The sequence below is a fragment of the Myiozetetes cayanensis genome, unplaced genomic scaffold (assembly GCF_022539395.1).
Source record: "Myiozetetes cayanensis isolate MyiCay16 unplaced genomic scaffold, myiCay2020 scf3, whole genome shotgun sequence".
Taxonomy (NCBI): domain Eukaryota; kingdom Metazoa; phylum Chordata; class Aves; order Passeriformes; family Tyrannidae; genus Myiozetetes; species Myiozetetes cayanensis.
This window is the reverse complement of record NW_026087521.1, coordinates 8,780,762-8,799,266: the sequence shown is the minus strand read 5'-3', so window position 1 is coordinate 8,799,266 and position 18,505 is coordinate 8,780,762. Positions and strand designations below refer to the sequence as shown.

General features: G+C 36.4%; 1 protein-coding gene across 1 annotated transcript in view; it reads right to left on the bottom strand.

Annotated features, from left to right (window-relative positions):
- SEMA3E (semaphorin 3E) overlaps window positions 1-18,505 on the bottom strand; it is a 132,981-nt gene that overhangs the window by 58,972 nt on the left and 55,504 nt on the right. The window contains exon 2 of the mRNA XM_050324781.1: window positions 5,822-5,982. Within this exon, the coding sequence (XP_050180738.1) occupies window positions 5,822-5,982 (161 nt within the window). The remainder of the gene's footprint in view (window positions 1-5,821; window positions 5,983-18,505) is intronic.

Here is an 18,505-nt window from a genome sequence, read left to right as displayed (position 1 = left end):
GAAGTCACAGCTTTCACTTCACGAAGACGTGTTCTAACTAGCAGGCTAAAATGGGGGCTTTTGCCCATATCAGGTGTAGGTGGTTGCTAGGAACAGAGAAACCACAGAGGGAATAAAACACTTGACTCTGTAACCTGATATTAAATACACTGTGTATAGGTGATTATTTTTGTATTTGCAGAGTGAGTCCCAGTGCTATTGAAAATACTTTGTATACACATTTTCCACTTAAGATATATTGAATTAAATGCATACACAGAATTAAGAGAAAAAAGCCAAAGAAGTAGCCCAGTGCTCCTGATTTGTCTGGAATATTGAAAAGCAGCTACAGTGCAAGCAATGTGAATTGTGTCCTTGTCAGAGAATAATAGAATAAATCATAGCTGTAGAATCATTTGAGGTAGAAGAGAACCTTAAAGACCAATTAGTGTAACCACCTGCTATAGCCATGGACATCTTCCACTAGATGACGTTGCTCAAAGCTCTGTCCAACCTGACCTTGAACACTTCCAGGGATGGGGCGTTCACAACCTCTATGAGCAATACGTTTCAGTGTTTCACCACTCTCATAGTTAAGAATTTATTCCTTATATCTAACCTAAATGTACACTCTTTCAATTTAAAACATTTGTCTCTTGTCCTGTCACTGACAGGCCCTGATTAAGCTCCCTTTACAAATTGAAAGGACAGCATAAGGTCTTCCTAGAGCTTTCTCTTCTTCAGGCTGAACAAGACCAGTTCTTTCAGAGAGGTGTTCCAGACCTCTGACTATTTTTGTGGCCCTCCTCTGGACCTGCTCTAACAGGTTCACACCTTTCTTGCACTGGGAAACTCGGAGCTGGACCCACTGCTCCCGGTGGAATCTCAAAAAGGAAGAGTAGGGGGCAGAATCAGAGGTAGTGCAATAGCATAGCAATTTATCCTAGATCCTCATACCATGTTATCTCCTTCTGAGGCAAGTCCATGTTAGTTGGCTGAAGTACATGGGTCTTAATTATGACTTTAATAATAGGTACGAGTCTCCTGAAGAAGCTTTTCTATCTAGAACTTATTTTTTAAGAGTCATAATTCTTATGAGTCTTAACATAAATAAGCATTAAGATTTTAATCTCTTCAAGAGTATTTTGGAACTGAGACTAAAAAAAAAAATCTCTGCATGTCAGATTTTGCTGTCATACCAAATTTCAAATTAACATAACATAGGATGTGTTTGCACTGCATGAAAATCCAGATATTAATCAGCTGCAATCGTAGCCTTTAACCTGCTATGTATTACTTTGCCTGATGTTTATGTTTTAGAGTTATGACAACTACCAGCTTTAATTTTTAATTAATTCTGTGCTAGGGTTACAATTTTTGGCAAGTTGTCAATAACTATTTTTGGGAAATCTCCCTTGGTATATAGACTGGAATAGCACCACACAACCATACATTCCACTGGGCTGCAAGTTTCATATAACTATTGGTTTGGACTAATTTTTCAAAATTTTTCACCCCTTCAGGTTACTATGAATTAAATTTTTAAATTACTTGTTTAGTGATGTTTTCTCATCTTGCAGCATAGTATTATCATCCTTTAGACCTGGATGTTATAATTTTAGCACTGTATTTAAAAGACAGGAAAAAGGTACTTTTAAATATATTCCTCATGAGGAAAAAATGGAATTAAATGTTAGTGTAGCTATGGGGAAAACTTTAATTGGAGCTGGAATGCTAATTAGTGTCTCCAAACAGCTTCTCTATTCAGCCACTAGCCTTAAAAAGCAGGATGGCATCTCCAATGAAAACTAATTTAAAGAATTATATGAGCTTTATAGCACTTCAGGCCAAAATAGACTACTGTGTGATCTACTCTGAACTCTAGTATATGACAGAGCAATTAAGCAATTCAGCCATCCTGTCGCTCATTTAAGTTAATAAATAGTGCTTAATTAACAGACAACTTGTATTTTGCTACAGCACAAATTCTGTAAAAATATCTGGTGATGACTGGATTTAACAAAAAATAAATAGCCACCTTCCCTCCTGGGAGGTAACGCCAAGGATATTCAAATTTACCACTAAATTTTGTGCTTCTTATTTCCATTTGAGTTTACGCACATTCCTACACAGTATTTAAAGAGGATATAAGCAAGCCCTCCTCTTGCAGTCTTGTTCTGTGTTCAGTCAGCTCTGGAGTGGAAATAGATCTTCACTATAGGTAGGATCTGTGATGAGGGCTCTATAGTTTATACCAGCAGAGACATAAGTCCTAATCTGGAGCCATCTCACAGTAGAGTAGTTTCTCACAGTTTCTCATAGTAGATGAGAAACAGCGCATTGAAATCTGCCTTCAGAAGCCCATTTACAAAAGTAAGAAGGTTTCTTTTCAGAGCAAGATCTTCATAAGGCCCTTGAAGCACAAGCTAGGAAGAAAGACTATCTGTAAGGAAATTGTGGGCAAATAGGAAGAGCAGTTTATTTTCATTCAAAGTGACGAAAAGTAGGAACAAAGGTCCCCCTTCTCTATGAGCTGCTAGACCAGTGGTGATGAGCTGCTGGCACTCGTTCAATCTTGCTGCTCAACAAAGATCCTCTCTGGCACCAATTACAATGAATTGAAGTGCTTTTAAAAACAAATTTGGCACCAGAGAAAGTTCTCTATCAGTCTGTTAGATCACCACAAGCCTTAAAGACTTTGGATCAAATCCCAAATATGTGTAAGGTTTGATTCCAAAGGCAGTGTCAAAGGGAATGAGCTCTTAGGGAAAGCAAAGGTTACTTGGAGTGTGCCTACAAAGCTTTGGCTTTACACAAGGTTTCAAGTGCTTATATCGCTCTAATTCTCTGTAAACACTGATATTCACATTTCATATTCTCCTTTATTCTTGCCACTGTTACTGTTAGGGCACTCTTCATACAGAAACCAAAATGTCTTCGTAACTGTTTCAAAAACTTAAAGTAATATATGTTAAATACTCTAATTAAGAAAATAATACATAATTCATGTATTAAATTTAGAAAGAGTAAACAAAAAGCAAGTAGTCAAAAGAAACATAATTTGACAATTAGAGAAGTGAGAGTCTGTCCTTGTCCAAGATGACATGGAAGGTCTGTGACACAGTTGAGAACTCAACCTGAAACTCTGGATTTCCCCAACAATGCAAGAATAATAGTTGTAGCATTCTTCCCTGAAAGTTTTTTTCCCATTTTTTAGGTATCTTTATTGAATATGAAAAGTGGTCAGGATAAAATATGCCTAAAATAATTTAGTAGATATTTATGTAAACAGTTAATAGCTTACATGATAAAGCTATAATCTACCCTTCATAGTGCTGCCTTGTATTGGAAACTTGAGGAGAACTGAACCTTAAAAAAACATGTAACCTATTAAATGCAGATTTATAGGATGCATACCTCATATGCATCACAACTTTTTTTGGAATTGTTGGATTACTTTGGCAGTCAACAGGTCTCAATGCAGAAGCATTTTATGTCCACACAGCATTTCATTGTTTTTCTTTGGTATAACTTCTCCTTTGCTGGTTAGAACTGAATTATTTAGGTTTTTTATAGCAGAAGGCATAAATCTCTAATTGGGAATGGATTTCATTTTGGTTTTTAGAAAGCATACTCATATTCCAAATCGTGGAGAAAGGGATGATCAATGAATTAAAAGATACTAACTGTTCTCTAGAACACAGAAGATGAAGATATATATGAATCTGTCCAAAACTACCAACTTCATGAAACATCTCTTTTGCAGCTAGTGACTTATCCTGGTTACCAGAGAGAATAAAACCCAGGAACTTGCCTGCATTCATATGTTTTCACTGGATTATAACTGCTGTTTTAGATTAATTAAACTAAAGTCTTCAGTCTGAAAGAAAAGGTCAAAGACTAACCAAGACACAGTTAAAGATAGATTAATTAAGAACTGTGGTAATAATTCCTCTCAATTCCAGGAACTTTCCCCGACATATCTCAGTAATTAAGCTTTCCTATAACGGAAATGTCTCATTCCACACTTTTCGCTGATAGTCCTGTAGGAAAATCACATTTTCCCTAGCTATCCTTGAATGAGATCTGCACTGAGTGAACACTGGGAAAAGAGAAAAAGATCATGACATTTGTATTCAAGGCAGCTAGGTCCCAGTGAGGTCATGTTTCCAAACATGCCAGGCCAAGCTTCATTTATTCCAGTTTCTCATCTTTTGCACTTCATAAAGTCAGGCAAGAAGAGCTTTCATCAAATTGTCATACTCTCTATACAGACCTCCAGACAGAGAATATAGTTTCAGAGTAAATGGCTGATATCCCACCTCAAAACAACAAGAAGGAGAGGAATGAACTTCAATTGTGTCCAGATGGGACAGTGATAGTTGGACAGAAGTGTTAGGTGCTCTATCCTGTCATCTTTCCTCACAGATTTACTGCCAAATGGGGAAGAAGAGTGCGGGGGGAAAAACTTATAGAAACAACTGCTTTCTAAATGTTTTCATATCCCTGAGTTCTATCATCTTGTCACAGAATAATAATAATTTGTATTAAATGGAAAAGGAGTAAACTCATATCTTGCTGTTGAGGAACAAAGCTCAGTATGTAACACTGCTCTCTGAGGAGTTAAATTATTATTTTTTTTAAATGGAGATAAATTCTCAAGTGGCCTTTCTGAGTACATCGATATCCTCATATCTAGGACTGACATTCCCAAATATTTATACAAGAATAAAGCATATTATATCAGTTCACAATAGTGGATCATGTTAATTATGCTTGCAGATAAGCAATGTTGCTTGTGGTAGAGTTGACCAGAGTGTTGGCATGAGAATAGTGAAATTCACTTAAAACAAGGGGGCAGAAAAAAAAAAATCATCATCAGAGATCAGTGCAGTATAAACATCAAGAAAAATATTTCCCCAGAGGAATTTCATTTTAATCACTTTTTCCTCCTTTTGTTAATTTGCAAATAAATGAAAATATATCAAAACACATTGGGAAAATTAAAAATAGTAGATGAGGAAAACACTGAAATATTTCAAGAGATCCTTTATTCACAGTCAAGATGGTTGAGGCAGGAACAATGCTCTTGCCAGCTTCCTTTGCTACCGTATGTTTCCAATCCTAGCTTCCGAGGGTAGAAGTAAGTAAGGAAGCCAAGGCTCACATCAGCTCAAACTCCAGCCTCTCCACTTCAGTTGTCAGTTTGCCAGTCAGTTGTGGTTTCTACAATGTACTGAGCTCTCTGGTAGGATTATGACTTAAACCACCTTTCTCCCACAGACCACTGAGTTGGCTTCAAATGGCACTTTCAGTCACTACTTAATAGCACTTCTGGCTCAAACCAATGAAAAATCCAGTTTCTAAAGAAGGCTAAAAAATAGCTTCATGGTTTATGCTGCTGTTGAAAACTTCTTACAGTTTGTATGATAATTTTTTTTCCTGAACATTTTCTCTTCTGATGTGATAAGTTCCAAAAAAAAAAAAAAAAAAACCAAAAAAACAAACCAAAAAAAAACCCACAAAAAAACCAGGGAGATTTTATACAGAAATCAGGTGTCTACAAATGTGAGATGCCCTAAACATTCCATAATCATGCTGAAATTCAGTGAGAAACAGCTATATACCCCCAAGTCTCTTCACCTAGAATGAGCCTTACAGGTTATAATTGGGGAAAAAATAGTAATTAGTGTATTTTTCTTAAGTACAACATGACCTTAAAGTTCGTGCACGAAACATCGACAAAAACTCCATTACCTCATTTCCAGTCATGCAAACTCTGATATTCTGTAGCTACACATTATGACACGAAGTGACTGAAATATATAGCTTTTTACTCCACCTCTCGGTAGTTGTCGCTGATTCGATCCAAACTGAGGGAATACAAGAGGTCTCTTCCTCCCACGAACAGTCGCTCTTGATACTCATCCAGCAGCATTATGTGAAGACCAAGATATCCAAACGGGCTACGAAAGACTGACGTCCTGTTTAAATCCCAGAGCTCTGAAATACAATCAGAGTGTGCGTGATAAATACCAAACAGCTTAGCTTGCATGGCTTCATTTTCGTATCCTCCTAGGGAACTGGACGAGAAGTTGTGGGACATTAAAATGCTAATCGTATAATCTTTGAGCAAGAAAGAGACACAAGACACCTGGGAACAACTTTCAAAATAAACCAGTTCTCCAGCAGGTTTATGTATGAGGCTTTACATCATAATCTTTATGCTTATAATATCATGTGATAGGGAGGGATGAAAATTAGTTTTCTCCTTGACATTTTCTGAAAAGCAAAAGGTACTGCAAATGGGGAAAAAAAAGAATGAATTGACAGAAATTGACAAAAAAAATTACTGGAAAATGTCTTCTTGTCTTTCTCTCAGGCATATCAAACTACAGGTTTTCTCTCTAAGCACATTTTTTTCCTGGATTTGATTTTTGGGGAGGATGATGTTGCTTATTTTAAGTGCAGCACTGTCTTCACTCAGTTCCCTGAAAAAATTGTTTCCAAATTCAGTGAGAACAGTATGAAATCTGTGAAATGCATATTAATAATTTTCCAATACTGATTTTGTCAAGAAATGTGCTGACCTGATAAGGGAAGCTGGAGCTTAGCTGTACATGATCCAGGCTAAAATCAATTCCACAGAGTAAAGGAAATTCATCCTGGCTAATGTTGCACAAACTTGGAATCAGACATCAGGAAAGAAAGAAAGAGGTAAGCACAAGGATCTTTCTGCACTCCCTGGTGCAGAGCACAGCCTGGCTTACAGCAGGTCAGAGATGCTGAAAACCATTTTGCTGTTGGGAAGCCTCGAACGGAGTCAGTACAGAGAGTGCCCTAGGTCTGCCTCCAAAACAGCAGACCTGGGACTGAGGGAAAGGAACTATGTTCTTATGTCTGTATTGTGGCAATATGTTTTTTTGGAAGAAATCAACCTTGACAAAAAAAAATTAAATATGCTTATCCTCACAATTATCCATTAACATAACTTTTTCAATTGTTTGGATGTGTTTAGAGACCAAAGCTGATGTCATGTAAGAGAACTGGCCCAACATGTCAGAGAAATTCCCTACACAAGCCTACCACTATGACATCCGCTTGGGATGCCATGTATGCCATTCATATATGCTGTGATTTTCAGAAACTGATGGGCATATTTAACCTGAGAATTCAGCTTCATTAGGTAGGCAAGCATTAAATCACCAAAATTCATAATCACGATTAAGAAATTCTTTTGTGTTCCCTGAGAAAAAGACGCTCCACACCAATGGGATTTGAATTCTATATTTGAATTTGAATATGCCTTGCCCACAAAAAGATTTGCTTGACCAATATGCCTCATGATATAGCTTACTTGCATCCAAAACTATAGAAAATAGAAGAAGTATCTTGAACCAAGGCAAGAAATTTAACATTCAATAAAGATATTAATTTCATCCAACATTTTGGCACAATTTCTTTTCATTATAAATTATTAAGTATATTATGTGTGTGATGATAAGTGAATTTAGTAATTGTATAAATATGTTTTTTACCTCAATTTATTAGGCAGGTTTATTTCAGGTCACCAGAGGCTAAAAGTAACTACTTTCTGAAAGCTGTTTCCCTAGATGATAAAATTTACATCAAAGGAGTCAGACTAAAAATTCAGCCTCACAAGTGATATCTTTCCTGAGTGATCTTCAAACAGAATCTCTTGAATAGTTGTACCTGTGTGTGACTGGCCTCGTTTAACAAGTGGAAAAACCAAGTTACAGAGAGGAACATCATGATGAGCAGAACAAGAGACTTTTTTGTCTAAGCATTGCATACCGACCAGTAGATAGATACACATTTTTTGACAGTGATACACTCAGCACACAGCTGCACAGCAATGTGGAAATGGCACTTTCAAAGCTTGCTCTCGCCAAGCAAATGAGCAGATTGCTGTTTTGGAAGAACATTGCTTGTTTCTGAACAGATTAGAAATGGAATGAAAGCAGAGCTAGAAATACTCTTTTGGTCCTAAATAAAGCCACTTTTTATTTGCAAGAATATGAAACATTCAATATATTTTATTTTCAAGTCAGTCTTGCAGTGAAAAGAATTGCATTTTAAATTCTAGTCATATACAAGCCACAAAAGGATATTGTGGTAGATTCCCCTGATTTATTTCCATGTTATCCCGAAGGCAAATTGTTTGTAAATGAGACAATATTCCTTTACATAGATCATAGATATGACTCACGTTTTCTCCATGGGAGTACAAGGAACAATGAACAGTCCTCTACCCGATCACATAAACTGGTAACTTCTCATATAAGGCTCAGTCTGCAAAGCACACCTGCAAATCTTGTTGTCTTAAATGAAAGCTGAGAATATTAAACACCTGTCAAGATCAAACTTGTAAAAAGAGATATTTCTAGAACCACCTCCAGCAAACTATACAGACATGGTTTTGCCATGGGGTTAGAGACAAGAACAGAAGCGAACCTGACATCTGGAAGTGCTGGAAAGTACCAAGCAGTGGGACCTGGAGAGTGATTTTGTACTGAAACTCAAATATAGCAATATTCTGTAACTACTACCTTTGAAAGGTAGTAGGATTACCATACACTGTAGGATATCTGAGATATTGGATAAAGCAGGCAAATAGAATGCAGCACTTCCTGAGTAGCTGGAGAACAGGAGGGATATCTGGGAGTCTAAAATGGTACTAGAAACCTGTCTTTTTTAGGCAAGTGAATCTCCCCATGATGTGAGTGGATGGAAATGATACAGGCAGAACATCATTCATGTAGTGCTGTGACCTACCAGCAAAGATGGTGGGCTTCCACGTAGCACTGCAGAAATGCAGCTGTACTGCTTCCAGACTTGAGCTGCTGCAGCCACACGTGTGCACAGCCTTCATGCTCATACAGTGAATTGTTAATTCATAGAAGCACAGAATAGTTTGGGTTAGAAGGGACCTTAAAGATCATCTGGTTCCAAACCTCGTGATATGGGCTGAGACACATTCCACCAGACCAGCTTTGGATCAAAGCCCCATCCAACCTGGCCTCCTAGAGATCGGCACCCACAGCTTATCTGGGCAACACGTGCCAGTGTCTCACAACCCTCACAGTAAAGAATTTCTTTCTAACATCTAATCTAAACCTACTCCCTCTCAGTTTAGAACCACTACCCCTTGTTCTATCACTCCATGCCCTTTCAAAGAGTTCCTCTCCAGCTCTCCTGTAGCCCCTTTAGATACTGAAAGGTCTTACAAGTTCTCCGAAAGAGAACAAAGTTCTCTCTCTTCTCAGGCTGGACAACTCCAGCTCTCTCAGCCTGTCTTCATAGGAGTGGTGCTCCAGTCCTTTGATTATCTTTGTGACCTCCTCTGGACTTGCTGCAACAGGTCCACATCCTTCTTATGTGGGGGGCCCCAGAGCTGGACACATGGATCACTGCACTTTGCAGTGTTGAGTTGCCCTTGGTCATTTAAATCACACCACAGTTAGGAGTGAGGCACTTGAAATCACAGCTTAAAGCAACTTTCCCCAAAATCTACCTTGTTACCCTATATTCACAAGGTTCACCTTGTAAATATAGATTCCAAGAGTTATTCTCCTGGTCAAAAATCCACATCTAAATCATGTCTAAACATGAATATAACCCAAAAAGAAGTTGTTTGTCTACCAAACGCTAGGATTTAATAGCTATTTTTATGTTGGGCACATCTAGCACAGTTACAAGATCAGGTGCAACTGCAATTTTCTTTGAGAATCTGGCCAGAGAAAATACAGTGCTGCCTAACATTTCAAAATATTCTAGTGGCTAAATCGGTCACCTGAGAAATAGCAGACATGAGTTCAATTTCCTTTTCTAAATGGATTGAAACTCAGATCTTTCTCCTTCCATAAAGAAGTCTAATCACAAGCTATTAGCTACTAGACTGGTGGGGAAGGATGGATGCTTTCTCCATTTCCTGCTGAAGCTGTGCAACAAAATATTCAAGCTTCAGAAAGACTGAACAAGAAGTAATACTCTAATTTAGTAGTTAAATTGCTTTTCTGGGAAAGAAGTTCTGGCTCTGCTGCTCAAGATAGTCTATGCATTTTATATTAAACAGTTAGTGGATAAACTACATAAATTGTTCCAGCACATGGACTGCAAATCCTCAGCTTCTCCCTCACTTCCACATGGGAGTGACTAAGGATTTCAGCTGAGTAGAACCTTTCCTTTTACTGATTTTCTATAGATTTCTGTGACCAAAAAAAAAAAAATTAAAAAGTTGCTTTCTCTATAAAGATCTTGTGTAAAGAAATAAAAAGCCAGAGAAAAAGAGGTTGAATTATTCAGGGAAAACATATTGCTATTGCTCAACACACAGGACAAAAGAGAAAAGACCTTACCTACTCTTACTTTTTATTAAAAACACATTTTCTGGAGTACTGATCCATAAATTTGACAAAATGTTATCTTTCTTACTACAATGTTTTGCCACTTTAATCTAAAGACTCAAGACCATAACTAAATCCACACTATTACAGTACAAACAGTATTTTACTCAACAAAGGAAAGACTGCTTCAATATTTACATACTCCTATATGGTACTTCAGTTACCTGTGAAAGCCTTAAAGCAAGTCCAGGCTGCTAAATTACATTTCATAGGACAAAAAGATCTCACTTCTTGCTGTTTTAAATTCTGAGAACAAACCTTCAGGTTTGCTATTTGTCTGCCAGAGCTTGCTGGCAAATATTCAGACTGATGTTGCTTTCCACACTTTCTCTTGTAGCACATCTACTTGGGTGAACATACTCATACTGTATCCCCTCTGACAAGATGGATTCCATTATACATTTGTCTAACAATCTTAATTATATTCATAAAGGTGATTTCTTGAATGCTTTAATGATCAGTATGTAATTCTAACTTCTAAGATTATTTTATAACAGCCATTTCTTCTATTCGGAAAAAAATGAAGTCACCCTTTTGTCATGTTATTTCAATATTTTTAAATGTAAGTGACTGACAACTTAAATATACTTAGAACATTAAATGCCTTATCCTTGCTGCTGCTTCAAAGTTACCAGAGTATAGTGGCATTTCATTTATAACAGGTTCTCAGAATTCAAGCATGTAGTGAGTAAGATATAACTTTGGACATTGAACATAGACAAATATCACAGCAATTTTTTTTTTCACAGGGAGTGACAAAAGCTGCTGTTGCTCTGGTCTGTTTTTTCATAGCATTACATCATCACAACTGCGCAATTCTATTACTTTTGCCCTTTTTTGCCCTCATAAAAATCCTTAGTTTCCCTTTTAAATTCTTCAGAAATATAGTCTCACCTCCCACACTACTTCATGCTGCAGATCATTCTTCCAGCAAAGATGTTTTCCAGATGCAGGGCACTGACAAATGAGTCCACATAAGGTGGATGTCTCAGTGCTGCTTTACAGGAAGAGTTAACGACTGGGGTTGCTTTCTGTCCCCATCAATAATGTAAAATTTAGGTAATGAATGATGTCTTATGCTTCAAATTATATGCAAAGTCCTGTAATATAGATGCTACAGTGGAATAAGTTTTACAAGAATTTTGTAAACCTTATGTAATTTTAATTAATTTAGCTTTTTGCTATATTTCTGACAAGTGATAACAAAATCTGCTTACATGTGACAAAAAAGGGACAGAAATAAAAAGGAGGAAAAACCAAAAAGAGACATAGGGGAGAGCCTGAAATATCAGCAACACAGTTTATGAACTACAAGTTTATCGTAAGATCAGGCAATATAAGCATCCTTCAGCTTTAAACCACCAGTACTTTAAGGCAAATGTCTATTCAAGGGTACTCTAAAGAGTTATCCATCACAAGGACAAATTTATAAACTTACAAGCGGTTGAATCTTTCTGACAAGGTTAAGACCTCTAACTTGCAATATTCTGTATAAAATTAGTAACAGGAGGCAGAAGATTTCTACCCTGGGAAAAAAAATATATTAGAGACTAAAACCCAGTCAAAAACAGCTATGCTGCTGAATATGAGATTAGCAACTTTTATATTCCTGTGCTCACAGTCCTCAGTCAGCTATATTGCTGTAAAAATAGTCATGATAGGGTTGTCAGGTAATGGAAAGATACACTGTCAGGTGAACCAGTGAGGAACTGAACTGCTTGAGCACTACAAAAGGGACAGTGTAAACCATCCAGAGATGGCTGAAGTAAATCCTGGTGCATGAAATTTGCTAGCAAAATCAGAGGCAAGAACTTTAAAAGCAGAGTCAATTGCAAATTCTCTTGTGTTTTACTGGGGAAACATGAAGCAGTAGGAGATAAACTTAAAAGGCTGTGAGGGTAACTGAAGTATGAACTTTTGCTGCTTGAGGTTTTATCTGTGTGGCTGCCAGGCAGATGCCTCAGAAACTTGGCAGGGTAGGAGACAGAAAGCAAAGTCTAGTAAAGACAAGAAAAAAAACCATTAGTCCATAACAACTTTCACATGATTCAACCTCTGCTCTTAACAGCAGGTGAGTTGGGCTGTCTAGCTTTATTTGGAGAATGTAATTGGCTTCATGAAGGGAGTTGGTGCAGCAAAGCCTAGGAATAATTTTGTTTATTTGGTTCTCTTCATCTAAATGTGTGGACCCAGTGATGCCATTTAAATTACAGTGAAAACTTCAAACAAAGATCTTTCTCTGTCAGTCTGCACAAATTACAGAGGCAAAACTTTCCAAAATTAAAAGGTATGGTTTGGGGAAAAAACAGTAAGTTTAATCTGTATGCAAGACAAAAAAAATCTTCTTTTTCTTTTTTTCTAAGAATATTGGAAAAACCTAAAACTTAAAACGGGAACACATAATGTATCTTAGGAAATGTTTTTGTTTCCTCTAATTCTACTAAGCTTATGGCAGAAAAAAAATCCATGTAACTTGAAAGTATTTTACACAACTCATCATGATAGCTCATGTCCTAATACTTGATATTTCCATTTCAAATTATGATATGTTACATACACACTATGGCATACATATACCCTGTCACATCTAGCAAATATTTAATTTTTCTTCCCTGATGGCAAAATAGCATATTTAGTTAGTTGTACTATAACTGATTTGGTTTTAGTTACTAAACAACAGAAATATAACCCTTAGAAAATGTCCAGGTTTATAGCATTAATATACTACATACTAGTAAAAAAGGAAAGTATATGCTTACACAGTATTTAATAATGTTCCTAGTTCTTGCTGGAAACTTCTACAGTGTACATCAATTTAAAAATAATCACACGCCATCTTCATACAATCTGGGCTTACTGCAATTTTAGCATACATTTCTAGATTTACATGCTGATGGAATAAAAAAATCTGATATTCAATTTAATATTACTAATACTTGAAAAGAAATTAAAGGTAGTGTAATAAAATCGTGGTATTTTTGGTGTTTAATCATACCTACCTAGAAATGATGGATAATTTATGGACTTAGAAGAAAGTCTTATAAGAAATCTCTTTGTAAATCACCTGAAAGCAGTTACAGAACCTGCTTAACAGTCATATATGTTGAAGTGCTATTTGTTTTCAGACACTAACACATGGGACCCTACCAGTTTCTAGATCTTACTGATTTTCATCACAGCAGTAGGATACTATGGTTTCTGATAGAAGGCTTAATCCAGAGCTCATCTACTGTTTTTCCCAGTTAGAGTTCATTAACTTTGAGCTAGGTAATCACACTAATATAGATTAAATAGATGTTAAACAATAAATGAAAAATATTTTTCCTTCTCTATTTTACCTGAACCTGAGAAACAACAGAGAATCAATCAGAATAAGAAGAAATTTTCATAATTTCAATGTAAAGTTTTATATAAATGATAGCATCTTCTATTCATTATGCTTTTAATTATAGTATTTCATATTCAACAATAATAATTTCAAATATCTTAAATTAAACTTACTTTATCTATTCTGTATCTGTTTCCAGTTAGCTGGATATTGCTTGTAGAGTGATGTTGTGATAGAAAATATCAAAGCATATTAATTGCACGTGCACAATGGTATGATATAGTGGCTGTTATAAGTCCCCAGGTCTCAGTGACCAATATTAGACCAGCATTATTTGGCTGCCTAAAATTCTCTAGCAACTTCAAATCTTAAGAATCCTTTATTTTTAGTAAAACATGTTGGGAGGTGATTATAATGGTGTGATTAATAAATATTTTTATCAATGTTATAATTTTTGTCAAAAGGTAGACTACATGACAGAAAGCTTCAGAAATGTGCTTTTCTGGAAAAACATTCCAGTGGAAATATAAATTGGAAATTTTTACTATGAAATTATTCCAGTCTAAAGATGACACAAGCATCCATGAAATAGTCTTTGTGAACATTATCCACTTCATCCAATGTGTCTCTAAGGAAGTAAGCATAGAAAGAAATGAATGTCCTTTTAAAATTATACTCCCAGAAGATGTTTTACATTATGTTTAATATCTTAATAGTGTTAACAAGTGAAAGAATCGATTTATAAAACTTGAGATTTAGAAGATACATATGGTTCAAATAATCACAGACTTTTGATGAAACACAGACAGTCCAGTCTCTTGAGGACCTGATTTATTAAGGTGTACCAGTTACTACATGCTTATTACCACGCCAGTCTGGAAAGAGTAGAATTCTTCCTATGGAGAGACCCAGTGTTTTGACAGAAAGAGAATCTGGTGCTTTCATTTAAAATGAAGATGCCAAAAGTCAGGGGTTTGTGCTGTTCAAAATGACTGTTAAATTGAATTTCCCTTGTAAAAGATGGATAAAAACGAGCTATCTCATGTGACTTTCAGTGGCATATGCTCTTGGGCAGGATGGCATGTGATTGACAGTGTGCGTAAGGCTATCAGGAATCATCAACATGATAAAAACCAGAATGGAGGAGAAAGGAGGCATTGTAAGAAAAGCACAAGGCAGAGGGAAAAATGAAATGGAAATAACTAAAGAGATGAAAGGAAACTTTCAAGGTATATTTTTTTTCCTGCCAAATAAATTACTGACAGCGTATGCAGAGTTTGAGATAATATTCCATAGTTGAGTTCAGAAAGATTTGTTAAGCCTCACACACTGAAATTAACTCAATTTGTGCTGAGCATAAGAACTCTAAATATGACAGTGAATAGATTTATATAGAAATTAGTACATTGTTAGTCCAAAGTCTGCCCTATTTAATTGACCAGAATAGCTTCTCTGGAAGGATTTAATTCAGAGAAAGGAGGTGCATTCAGCTGCTACATCAGTGTCTTTGGAAGACCTACCTCATTTGAGTTAACTACCACTAATGCATCCATGATTTGATCCTACTTTTCCTGATACATCTCAAATATTTTAAAATATTAATGAAAACTGAATACATCAAAGCTCTGTTTGTTGGCTTTATTTTAATTATGTTATCTTTTCCTTTTCTTTTTGTTATGACACAGAGCTTTATGAAAGAATTCAAGGTCTTATATTACAGGTGGGATATGTCACATTCAGCTTTTGTTTTGTTCAAAGTCAGGTGTCCAGTTTAAGGTATTTATCCAGTTGTCTTTTTTTATCAGAACAAGAGAAAGAGGCATTCACAAGTGGCATTTTAAAATTATTTTATAAATGCATCCAAACAAATATGATCAAAAAGTAGTAATTTCTATTCTCCAAATTTTAAGGTAGTCATCTAAGTTTTTTCAATTTTAATCACTGCAATGATTGGCCATACATAGCCAATAGCTTTAATGATCTTTATTGTCTCTACTGTTTCTCCTCCAGTATGCCTAATTATCTGTAAAATGCTGGTTAAGTTAAATGCCTTGAAAGAAAGAGACAGAAAAAAGCTTTATTTGAATAACTTGAAACATATTTGAAACCTTTCAGAATCAATAATGCTTTGCAAATATTAACAGTCAAAACATGCTTCTGCCATTTGACTTCAAGCTACTAAAACTCAACACAGTTGATCTTAAGTAGTGTAACTGGAGAATAAAAGTCAATAATAGGCAGCTATTAGTGGTCACATAACTATTATGAATTGTATTATGAACTACTGCATTTGCTTCTGACAGATATTGCAAGTTTGAGAAAAGTCCTAGTTCTTGTTTAGAAGTTTATTGTACTTTGACATAAATATTATTTTTTCTCATGGTACATTTGAGTATCTAACAAAGTCAGACAATAGACCCTTCTGAATTTCAGCTGTAATTTGTGCTCCTAAACCTTTCAGATGCTTTTAGAAAAATACCCAACACTAATAAAAGTCATGTTAGGTTCCAGAGAAATGTAGAGGGGAGAAATGTAGAGGGGAGAAACAATCCCCTGAAATTACAAGTAATATCTTTATATCCTCATTTGACCTGATGGTAACCATAAAAAAACTCCAAAAACCTTTCCCCCTTCAAAATGGAACAACATCTCAGTAGAACTCTGTCCTGATTCATTTTGCATTGCATATAAAGACACAATACACTTATGGGGTGTTCCTTCGTTAGTTCTTTCTTCACTGTACATTTAGAAATTCACCTTCATCTTGATGCTTGGTTTATCACTGATGTTTAACTTCTGATGTTTTGTGGTCACTCTGTCTTTTCTTCTTATAGCTGGCTTTACAGTAGGTAGAAAATGAGATAATTTCATTAATGTCTTTTATTTCTCACAGTAACTTGTAATGTTTGGAATTATAGAGATACTATGAAAATGAAGGATTCATTTTTGTATACTAGAACGTTATGTAGAAGTCCATAGAGATCGAGGGATTAGAACATAGACTCAGAGAGAGTTTGGGGCTTGAAAGGTCGTTCAAAGGATCATCTAGCATAATTCCCTACCATAGCCATGGAATATTTCACTATATCAGGTTGTTCTAAGCCCCATCCAGCCTGGCCTTGAACACTTCCAGGGATGGGGCATGCAAGTCTAGGCAAAATGTTCTGGTGTCTCACCACCTTTACAGTAAAGAGTTTTTCTTAAAATCCAATCTAAATCTATTCTCTTTCAGTTTAGAATAATTATTCCTTGTCATATCTGTGGGAGGAACATGATGTATGTGTGAGCAATTTATATTGTGTGCTGTAGTTTTATAAACTTTTATAAGCTTTTATATAGTTTTATAGGTACTATAAGTTATAAGTGCCAAGATGGCTGTGGGTCTCTTTGCTAGAACAAAAGGAAATCAGTGCCAAGAAGAAGGTGGAGTTTGATAAAGTAAATAACTGCCTTGTTACCTGTTAATAACCAATTATAAATGCATTTGTAATGTAGGTTTACATCTGGACAGTAACTTGTACCCAATTATGTGCTTCTTGTCACAAGACCTTGTATACAGATACTATAAAAAGTCTGAGCTCTAATAATAAACCGGACATATTTTAAATCTCATAGGTTGTGTATGTATGCCTCGGAGCCTCTCCGTCAACACATATCACTGCAGACTGTGGTAAAAAAATCTTTCCCCATGTTTCTTATAAGCCCCCTTTATATATGAAAGGCTCCATTCACCAAGGTTTCCTCAGAGTCTTTCCTTCTCCAGGCTGAAGAGCCACAACTCTTTCATCCTGTCTTCACTGAAGAGCTGCTCCAGCCCTCTGGTCATTTTTATGGCCTTTCTCTGGACCCTCTCTAACAAGTCCATGTCTTTCTTCTCCTGGGACCCCCAGCGGTACTCCAGGCAAGGTCTCATAAGAACAAAGAAGAAGGGGAGAATCATCTCCCTTGACCTGCTGGTTGTGCTTCTCTTCATGCAGCCCAGGACCTGACAGACTTTCTGGGTCTCAGGTGCACATTTCTGGCTCATGTCTAATTTTCCATCCACCAGTCCTTCTCGGCACGGCTGCTCTGAATTTGTTATCCCTCAGGCTCTGCTGATTCTGTGGCTTACCCTGACCCAGGCAGAGGACTTTGAACCTGGCATTGTAGAAATTCACGAGCTTCTCATGGGCCTGCTACTCCAGCCTGGAAAGGTTCCAATGGGTAGCATTCCTTCCCTCCTTCCTTCCCTCATGTGTATCAACTGCACCTCTCAGCTTGGTGGCATCCGCAACCTTTCTGAGGGTGCGCTCAATCCCACTGTCTATGCTGCTGTAAAAGATATGAAATAGAACTGGTCCCTGTATGGATCTTTGAGGAACAGCACTCCTTACTCAATTATGTACTGCTCAGCACTTTAAAAATATACAGCCCTGGATAATTGTTTTCTCTAGGAATTTGTAATCTCAGTGGAAGGCATTTAAAAAAAAAAAAAAAGGCAAAATGAAAGAATTTCAATTATGAAGATGGGAAAATGAGAAAATAATACTTTCAGTTTCCACAAAATTCTCCAGGATTTGGATTTAACTCAGTATGATTTGCAACAACTCAGCAAGTTGTCATGAAACTGTTGGACACTTCATATTTTGAATGCAAGTACAATGGATGACTCACGAGGCTACTATCCTGAAAATTTGCCCTCAGAAAAAAAGGGGGCAGAACACACATTGTGTGTTGCAACTGGGAGAGAACATTTTTACTTGGTACTGAAAGAATTTTTAAAGATTTTGAA